General features: G+C 43.6%; 1 protein-coding gene across 1 annotated transcript in view; it reads right to left on the bottom strand.

Moving 5' to 3' along the window:
- The window catches only part of MAPK1 (mitogen-activated protein kinase 1), a 39,828-nt gene extending 29,433 nt beyond the window's left edge, over positions 1-10,395 (bottom strand). Inside the window, exon 1 of the mRNA XM_069795059.1 lies at positions 9,985-10,395. Within this exon, the coding sequence (XP_069651160.1) occupies positions 9,985-10,127 (143 nt within the window). The 5' untranslated portion in view covers positions 10,128-10,395. The remainder of the gene's footprint in view (positions 1-9,984) is intronic.
- Positions 10,396-10,855: the final 460 nt, after the last annotated feature.

The following is a 10,855-nucleotide window of genomic DNA, read 5'->3' on the forward strand; positions in this document are numbered from 1 at the left end:
CCTTAGATCACTCCTAGTATTTTGAAAACAAATAGCTAGTCCTGCAAAATGGAATCTGTTAAATAAATTACTTTCGCCAGAAGCTCAGGCAATTCATAATACCGGGTGTGGCAGACCAGATGATTTGTGTTTTGTTAGCACTGACTAAGCAGAACCATGAAGAGCAACAATTCTAGAACTACACCTTAACATTAGTATTAGAAAAATATTAGCTATTTCACCCAGGGTTCTGTATTGTTTGGCTAAAGATGTCATTTAACTTAATGACGTTTTGATCAATCTTAGTTGTTCCGGGGGGGAGGGAGGGGGCAGAAATCACATTTCTCAATCTCTTCCAGTATGTATTTTTCTTTCTATACCTTTAGCTGTGAAGCACTGTGACTTCAAATCATCATATATGCCTACTATATTTTATGCCACTTCAGCTGAAGTTGGTCTTCAGCAAATATACAACTCTTACATCTTAGTATTTTGTCTACTTCTTACCTTCCCACTTATCCTCCCCATTTTAGATTTACAGGTTCTCTGCTGCCCATATTTCCTTCGGCAGCATCTACACCAAATTTAACATTTAGGCAAACTTCACTGTTATGTTTAAAGGCCCTCTGGCTATCTGCGAAATAAACCCCTCATTCCAAAAGCATCTATTGCTTTTGATAAGATATTATGATATTAAATACCACTATCTTTCTTCTCTCTATATAAACTTAAAGACAATTCCTGTGGGAATCAATTTCAGGGTAAAATTGTGAGAGCTCAACGACACCTGAGACAACCTAAGAGCTCAGTGTACTAAAAGGAGTGGTTGTGGTTCACTCTCCTTTTTGTGCCTGACAACCCTGCCCCTTTCTCACTTTTTTGGTTGGAGCGGTGGCTTTCTTTGTGCTAGTTCAGAGAACTGAAGCAGCTCAAAGTCAAAACAGCTTACAAACAGGAACAGTAAAGAAGTCTTTACCTGCATATTCCTATTCCCTTCTTGCATCACCACTAGCACTTACAGGGTTTTGTGTCAGTCACATCAACTTACCACCTTTAAATTTTATTTTTCATGAAGTAACTTTTCAGGTAAATCAGTTTTCCAACACAGCTAACTCTACAGGGGTGTAAACACCAGCACAAGAGTGGAGGAAGGAATGACACGACCCAAGGCATGGAAGGAAAGGCTGCCCCTTTAGAAGCAGCACAGCTTGAGATCAGCACAAGTCAGTCATGGAAACCACAGCCTAAGTGTCTAGGGCCCAACTGTCATGAAAACTAAACCTCCACACACGAGCTGATGAAGTGCTGACTTCCTCCTCCTGTGCTTATGGCTTCTCAAGAGGCATCAAAAAGCCACCAAGACAGGGACGGCAGGTCAGTTACATAACCAGCGTTACTCCAGAGCCTGGAAAACAACCACCACCACCCCCCCAGCAGCAAAGCAGGCACTATAAATGTGTGTAGGAAACATTTCCCCTTTCCTAGAGAGAAGGGAGAGCACTACCAGAGAGACATGAGTGGTAACGGTATTAACAAAACCCCCAAGGTGGTTTACTCTTTAGTTTAATAAGTTTCTAATTCAACTTATATCCCAAATACTCCTCCTAAAATCAGCTTTAGAAAAAAGGAAAAAAACACAAGATCCAAGCAATTACTGTAATTTTCAGTAATTAGCTTATTTAATTGATTCCACACAATCTAAATCTTAAGAGAGAGTTCACAGTATTTCACTCCAGCAGAAAATAAAGAAAGAAATCTCTGAAGAAAATCATTTATGCATACTTAGAAGCAGAGGTTTTCCTAAACCCATAGAAACATCAGTGCAAAATGAAAACTATCACAAAGCACTAGAGAAAGCAGGCTCATTGCTACTGTCCACGCTGCCATGGTTAGTTCAGTACTCCACTTGCAAAACAAAACGAAACACAGAAAAACCCCAAGCCACTAGCAGCAAGTGTGCATCTTACCACTATCAGAAGTTACTTCCCTTCAGTATCAACTTACAAGGCATTTTTTGCACGTTTTTTCCATCTTTTTAGAAAGACATACCAGCAGTAAACCCTAGCCCCTCAACATATTAACAGTTTTGTGTTTTGTTCAGACAGGGTATCAGCATTAAGACATGTTGGCTACTGTAACTAAAAAGAAGATATTTCACATTCATGAAACCCTCAGAAAAATCCAATATAAAAAGTCAGCCTGAATGTCATTTGGGGTACTTTGCACCATTCAAATCCCAATAAAATTGGGCAAATTCTGGACTGAATCAATTTGGGGAGTATTGATTTGCGGTGCTCAAATGACTTCAGGTTTTATTCTGGACACATCAGCAATATTTGGTGGAGCAAAGTGCCTTCCCTCCAAACAAGCGAGAAGTAAGGTACTGCAGTGACAGCTGCTAATTTTAAGAAAAACTGCAAAATGAAGTAATTGCATATTATAAACTGTAAACCTAATTGCAAGTTGCTGGTACTTAAAACATACCGACAACATAGACAAATTACTGTCTACCATGTAACAAAAACTCTCATTTGCATTCTAATCACCACAGTGTATTTCAGTATTTTATGAAAATTCTCTTAAAATACAAAAGAAGAACTTCCAAGAGAAGAGATTTTCCCTTAATAGAACTTAGGTTGCTGTGGTTTTAGGTACTGCTAAGCAACATAGATAGCAAAAACTCATGCACAACTCCACCAAAAACTGGACCGTCGTGAAGATTCTGCCCAAACCTAACAGAACACTACTTCTATTAAAGCCTTTCTACAAGCCACATATTATTTTTATTTTTTTATACACACACACACAAATCAGTATTTCATCCACTGCTGAGAGGCAACTGGGCCTGGGGAGGCACACAGCAACCTCTGGGCAGCCCTTCCTTCAGCCAGCGTGCAGGGGCTGCCAGGGCACCAGCAGCCTCCCGGGTGGGAGCCTGGGTGCAGTCCCTTCTGCGGGGGACACGGGGCTGGCTCCGCATTAGCTCTCACCAGCAGACAGGGGCGGAGGCAGGAATGCTCTCTGAAACAGAAACCGACCTACTGCACACCGACGCGGTATGGGAAACCTCGTCTTGCCAAAGTTATGTGCCAACATCTCATCGAATAACCCCATCTGAATTAATGACATTTAGTACTACTTGGATCTGATTAATCTACCTGGCCAAAGCTGATAACTGATAAGTAATGCATATTTGGCTTCTAATGTACCTTGCAAAAGGATGAGTTTGAGAATAGCTTCTTTATATGCCTGAAAGTCGTAATAAAGCAAAGCTCCCTTCTGAAAAGGAGATTCATTAACAAGCAAACAACTGTCTTTAATAACTGACCTAGCAATTGATAGCATCTAGGTTTTACACAGATAAATCACCTGAAATAAACTACTCTTTGCTGCATTTCACATACACTATTTAATTTACCTTACAACACAGTAAAAGAAAAGTTATATTCTAAAATATGTTTATGGCTCCATACACTTCATTTGAGCAATTTGGAAATCAAAATCAAATACAATTGAAATCACTTAATAAAATGTTGCAGGGTTTGTTTGGGGTTTTTTTCAGACATTATTTGAAAAGTTCCTAAAACACTTCACTTTAAGTGCAAGTAAAAGTATTTTCTAGATTACCAGACCACCACCCAACTTCATCCATTAGCAGCACCTGCTCACAGCAATGAAGGCTAACCATGGACTGGGCTGCATTATTAAGTGTGTGACCAGCAGGTCAGCCAAAGTGATTACTGTTGTGAGGCCACATCTGGAATACTGCATCCAGTTTTTCTCTCTCCCAGTACTGGAGCAAGCCCAGCAGAAAACCATTAGGATGCACAGGGGGCTGAAGGACATACCATACAAGAAAAAGATTGAGGAAACTGGGTTTGTATAGGCTAGGAGGTGGAAAAAAAAGGGGGGGTGGAAAGCATCTAATTGCTCTTTTAAGTTACATAAACGGGGATTACAGAGAAAACTGATTCAGACTCTTCTCAGAGGTAAAGAGTACAAAGGACAAGAGGCAACAGTCACAAGTTGTGGCAAGGGAAACTCTGTTTTTAAGGCCAAAAGTTTCACTGGGCAATTGGTTTAACACTAGAACCAGAAGCTGCCCAGAGATGTTGTGGAATCTCCACCCCTGGAGTTTTTTGAAATATTGAGTGGATAAATTGAACAACTTGATCTAATTTTGACATCAGCCCTGCTTTGAGTAGGAGGTTGGAATACATGACATCAGGAAGTCCCTTTCAACCTACATTATGCTCCGAAATATTCCACAGCAAGATGTCATAAAATATTTTTATTAAATATCAAATTGATCAGTTAATTTCATTTTTAGATCATAGCTGAAAGCTACGACAAAGCAACAACATAAAAAGCATTTAAAATATTACTATGTTGGCAACATATTAGTTTTCAACTTAAGTTGAGCTGTACACCTACTCAGTTGGTAAGTATTAACTCTTCTGTGGGCTGTAGATCCCCACTCCTAAACAGGGAGCTCTCTGAACTAACAGAGCCTGGTGTCCTATAAATACGTATTTCTGGTCTCGAGAGTACCAATAAATCCATCTGTGAAACTGGGGCATCTGTCATGTCTCTTTGGGGGAGTCTGACCTCTCATATGTGACCTCCTGACACAGTCTTTTCCTCAGTGGAGCAGCATATAGGATCTCTTCACTCTAGCAAAATACCTATTTTTAAGAAACTTGCAGAAACTTGCCATCTTTAAGACTTCTACCATTTGTCAAATTTGATGGAAGGCAGGCAACAGGTTCAAGAATCTCATGTAGGGGTACAGGAAACAGACTGATGCAACCACATACAGATACTGTGAACACATAAGCCTTATTTCATAAGCCATAAATCATGCCTAAAAAAAATAACACAAGTTATCTCTATCTGTTTCCGTGGGCTGGACTATGCTATGTTAAGAAAATGTGTATTTATTTATAAAATGCAACTGTCCCTGAGCTGCACTCTTCAACTGTTAAGCCAGTATCCCATTACTTTGGGCAAACAGGAAAAGTTGCTACCTCTCATCTTCCATAAATCTTAAAGACAGTTCTGATACGAACAGAGAGCGAGTAGCTGCTGTCCCATACCCGATTCCTACGGCGCAGCTTGCCGACCACCTGTCCCATCACAGGGGAGAGCAGGAAAAGCAGCTCCAATTGCTCCTTTCCTCTTTCCACATGAGGTTAAGCAAGTGCTAGAAGTCTGAGTGACTGAAGGGAAATGCTTACCTCAGCCTTCTCCCCAGAGGGAAGAAGCTGATAACTAGCCACCAATTACATTCCCTAATTCTCTACTCTGATCCTTGCACTAAGGAGGACATATTAGTGTGGGCTAACTTGAATCAGCTCCCTGTTCTCCTTATCACACAGACCAGAACATGTTAATTACCAGATATCGACACCCATACACAACCTGTGCTCCCTAGAATCACATATAAACTGTGACATGAATCTCTATACTTGCTCTATCATTAAAGGGTACTCTCTCCAGATCAATGCCATAGTTAACAGAAAAAAATTACAGGCTGTTTCTGATCCTTGCCACTAAGCAGTCCACCCCAGATCACCAATCTGACCCTCACAGAGGGATGCAAATGCTACCTTGCTACCTTTTTGTGTAATGTCGGACAGTCTTGAAAGAAAATATTATGCAACCAGTCCCATCAAGTTGTTTATTTTCATCTTTTAATGTAAATATCTATGCCTTGCAGATCATTCTATTCCTGATTTTTTTTCCTGTTTCGAGTCTTTATGAATATACTTCTCGTATTTCATTTTAAATTATCCATCCTCTAAAAGTAGGACTCTTCCGTGAAACAGTAGAAGGGAGTAGAATTTTGAAAAAACTACTGCCAAATGTTTTAAATATTCTTTTCAGTATCACTTTAACGTTCTTCTGTTGACTACCTTAACTTCTAATATAACTGTTCTATAGCACATCAGTAACACAAAGATATCTTTGTAACAACACAGTCAAATTCAGGCCAAGAAATGCAAGATTTGAGCTTCAAGATTGTTTTCTTCCAACTGCATTCATCTTTATTATTGATAGGCAGTTATTTGCAGCAGTGATAATACTTCACATTCACATTGAGGCTGATGACAAGAAGGGCTTCCAAAACCCAGAATATAAATTGGAACATCCCTATCACATTCCCATTTACCATTTCTTTCCAAAAAGATTATTTGTTTTATACTGTCAGATTATCATCCTCACCAAATTACCACTGACCAACTGGATGAAGAACAAGTCACACTGGAAATTTAAAGCTCAACACTATCATATTTTTATCACTGTTTCAGTGTGCTTAAAGTATGGTCTGTTAACAGGTTGCCTTTCTGTCCCGTCCTGCCCCGCCCCCCCCCCCCCCCCCCCCCCCCGAAGAAAACAAAAACGCACATTTGGGGAGGAGGAGACAATCTCAAAAACCATTCACATTTTATTGTGTCTGAAAGGTAGTTTTGAAACTTTCAGACTTGGTCTGAAAGTCAGTCCCAGCTGACTCTGAGGTTGATAATCCCCTATCACTGAAAGACAGGGAAAGTCACATAAAGAACTTCACACCAAAACCCCTCAAAACAACTCTTAAGTGAAAGAGAAGGGGGGACAGGACACGACACACCACAACATCTGCATATATTTGGATAAATTAATTCAGAGTAACAAACACGACTGTATGACTAACTAATTGCTCAAAGAGTGTCCTGCAGTCCTAGGAAGTGCTGAGGATTTTGGCTAAAACTTTGTTTGCACTCTGGTCATCCCCTAGTTTCACATGCAGAAATACTGAAAACAAAAAATAGGTTAGAAAGGGACACTGACATGGATAGCCGCTGATTAACCACTTCACCCCCAGCAACAAAACTTCCGAATAAGATGCAAGCCTGTATCAAAGGATGAACATTTTTAGCAGAGCTTAACTGAAGGACGTTAAGATGGGGGTTTGCCTGGTAACATGCCTTTTCTGCTTACGAAGCTGAGAAAGTACAGCCACAACATAGCAGTAAATGTACTACTCTGTTAAGTTTATTTTTACTCAAAACTTGATTATGTTAAAAATGACTGCACTAGGGAAAATAGTTAAATGCCTTTAAGGGTTTTCAAATCCAGATGAGAGAACATTCACGTACAGTCTATTCAGTCAACATCTTCCTCTATTTCCTGTGCTGTTATTTTATGTTGTGATCAATATTTCTCAAACATTATTCTCTCTGCTGCAAAATCAAAATGGAAGACCGACTGTAACAACACTATCCTAAGAATACTTCGTTTGCCCTTTTATTACTATAATTAAAAGAATATTACTGTTTTCAACTCCCTAATCCAATCATCCAGAAAGATAAGAATTAGGAAAAACAAGGAAAAGAATGAAGGATTTTAAGAGTTAAGTCACTTGTTTTCCATTTAACAAGCCTTATGGCACAATGCACTTGTAAATAACTAGCATCTCCCAAGTCGTACACATTAGCTGTGGATCTAAAACAAAACCATCAGAGCCTGCTTTGCTTTCCTTCAGTGTACAAATGTGTACAAATTTAAATGGATTTTGCAGTTGCAAGTAACATCTCCTTCTGCACACTCACAGCTTGCCCTCTACCCTGCCCCCCAAGGGAGAAGCTTCTGCAGATCCTCACTGTATTAGCAATCAAAGCAAGATAAGAAACATACAGTATTAAACTGCATAACGTATACGTCTGTTGATTGATAAGTAACCTTATTTAATCATAGTAGCTTGTATGTTAAGCACTACAATACATTACAGTTGCTATGGCATTTAACCGCAAGTGCATCCAACACTTTCCTTATCAAGTATACAATATAAATTGAGACTTTGTTCCCTGTCATTTCACACCCAAGCCAGAAGAGCAATAATTGAGAGCACAACATACCTAATTTAGTATTTCACGTTACTAATTTCATAGTAGAAAACACAGGAGCCAAGTTCATATTTCAACTAAACCAGAGATTGGCATTTTTTGTTAGTAATCTTGTACAGCATTCATAGCAGGCACAATTTATTAGAGTAAGTTTTAAAATAAAAGATAACCTTATATAGTTTTGGGGAGGAAACAGTTTCAGTATAGCACTTAACATACCATTTGGAGGGGCAGAAAGTGGCCCCGTTTCCCCTGTATCTGCTCACTAGCATAGTGATGCCAAAAAAGGGCATCAGCTGCCATCATACTGCTTCTTGTAATCTTTGATCTGTCGTGGAATATTTTAGCTTTAACATGTTGTCTGCTAAACACACTTTTAAGACCCCGTTGATATGAACTGGACTATACACAGCATACATCTTGGAAGTACTATTCCCAAGTACCTTCCTAAATCGGGCTGCAAGTGTAAAACCAGCACAGTTAGCACTGAGATTATCTGCATGGGTTTACTTGTCCTAGCTCAGATGATAAAGTACACTGCAATAAAATACAGCCTGTACCATAAGCTACATTAACAAGTTTTGGACTGGATATATTGCTGTGATTTCTAACACTAAAACAATAACAAGGATATTTTTACACCATAAATAGGTTTTCTGATTTACATTTTGAAGGTTCTTCCCACAGCAAAAAAGTGAAGGCCACAACTCAAAACTTTGTAAGAGGCTCATGTCCCAGCTAAATTCAGGCCTAGATGAAAGCTTCCATCCTGACATACAAGATGACTTCATCTTAACAGGCCAGCACAATTCAATGACTATATGTAAAAACCCATAGCTATGGGTTTTTTAAAAATTTAAATTTAAACTTTTAAAAATCTGTAACATACAGCTGAAGGCTGTGAAGAGCCTTAGCTGAGAAATGCACTAGTTTACAAAAGATTGAGCATCAGAGAGAGAAATTAATGCTGATAAAGCTTTCGTGAAGTCATAGCCTGTAAACCTCGTTTAGTACCTCTGGTCAAAAAACATGGTGAAGAAACAGAAGCAGCATTGGAAGAAAGTTGACAAAACGTTAACAAAAAGAGTTTTTCATCTGCATCCCTTAAATAACTTCAGAAGTAAGTTTTGGTTTTTCTAACCTGCTTTACTAATATAAGACAGAACATGAAATCTTAAGTAAGGTCACTGAGCATGTCAAATTTATAACCCAGTCACTAGATATATCATCACACAGCATCATCCCAACTCATTTAGATTGCTAAAGAAAACCCCATCTCACAATCTTAATCCGGTTAGTTCACATTTTCAGTACTTTTTAGTTCATTCACCTCGCTCTTTAAGACTGATATTTACCAAAGCAAACACACGCAATCACTTTTTAGTGAGACTTAGTACCCAAGTCTTCGTGATACTATATAACCAAGAGCTAGAACGGCTGAAGAGAACTTTCACCTGTATACATGTTAATTTAGACACTAATCTGGCAGGCTATGCAGCACAGACAGCACGTCCTAAGAGAAGGCAGGTAGGGGCAGCAACTTGTATGCACAGATTCACTTTTTTTATCAACCGTGACCTCAGGGACATGCCGCCAGGTGAGCCCTCGCACGGGCACAAAGAGAAACGCGGAGCTGCGAGCAGGATTTTACGACCTTTCCCCCTTTTTGAACGCCTGCAATCACGCTACAGGGACGGCGAAAATAAAGAGAGCAACCGACTCTAGAGGCAGGGACAAAAAAAAATACTCAAGAAAATAAACGCACGACTGAAAGGAAAGGAGACGTTCAGCTGCACCCATCGATGGAGGAATTTGGGGCGGGGGGGGGGAAGGCGGCAGCGAGGGAGGGGAAGGGAGATGCCGGAGGGACAACCTCGGGAAGCACGAAGGGAAAAGCAGAGCTGAGGAGAGCGAGGCAGAGATGCTTGAGCCCCGGCTTCCCCTCTCCCGAGGGCAAGGAACAGGCCTCTCCCCCCACCACCACCCCCCCGCAAGGGCGGGCCGGAGCCCGGGGCCGGGCCCCGGGGAGGCTGCGGCCGGGCAGGGCGGCGGGGAGGGAAGGAGGGAGTTGTTCAGGGCAAGGGCGCTGCCCCAGCTGGGCTCGGCAGCCGGCACTCACCACACCATGCCGTAGGCCCCCTCGCCGATGTAGGAGAGGTTGGTGTAGCGGGGCCCCACGTCGAACACTTGGCCCCGCACCATCTCCGGGCCCCCGGCGTTGGCAGAGCCGCCCGCAGCCCCGGCCCCCGACACCGCCGCCATGTTGTCCGTGCCGGGAACCGCGGTGACTGCGTGCGGGGGGGGGGGGGGGGGAGGGGAAGGGGGGGCGGAGGCGGGGGAAGGAGGAAGGAGGGGGACGAGGAGAAGGATGCGGGAGGGAGGGAAGGCAGGAAAAGAGGCGTCCCCCCTCTCCGGAGCGCCGGCCGCTGCCGCCGGTTCCGAGGCCCCGTCAGCGCCGACCCCGCCGCGGCCGCTGTGAGGAGACGCTGCCGGCAGCGCGCGCGCGCATCGACCCGGGCCGGGGCGGGGGGAGGGGAGAGGAGGGGAGGAGGAGGGTGGGGGCTCGCGCGGAGGGGGAGCGGCGGCGGGGCGGGGCCGGGTGGGGGTGGTCAGGGGAGGGGCGGGGCCAGGGGCGGGGCCGGGGACTGCGGTAACCGCAGCCGCTGGGGAGGGGAGGGCGCGGCGGGCGGGTCACGTGGTGGGCGTGCCGGCTCTGCGGGCGCGCGGCCGCCCGGCGCCATTAGAGGCGTCAGGTGACGGCGGAGCCGCGGGCAGGAAATGGAGACCGGGCCGGGCCGGGCCTCGCCCCGCGGCCGGGCCTCCGCCGCCCTCCCGCCGCGACGGGCCTCCGCGGCCCGCCGGCATCGGGCGGAGCGGGAGGCCTGCGTGGTGCCGAGCGAGGCTCGGGCCTCTGGCCGAGGGGCGCCGGCCCGGCGGAGGGCCCTGAGAGCGGGGCTGGCGGGCCCGGTGTCCCGCCTGCGGCCTCTGGT

This window comes from Haliaeetus albicilla, chromosome 10, assembly GCF_947461875.1.
Source record: "Haliaeetus albicilla chromosome 10, bHalAlb1.1, whole genome shotgun sequence".
Lineage (NCBI taxonomy): Eukaryota > Metazoa > Chordata > Aves > Accipitriformes > Accipitridae > Haliaeetus > Haliaeetus albicilla.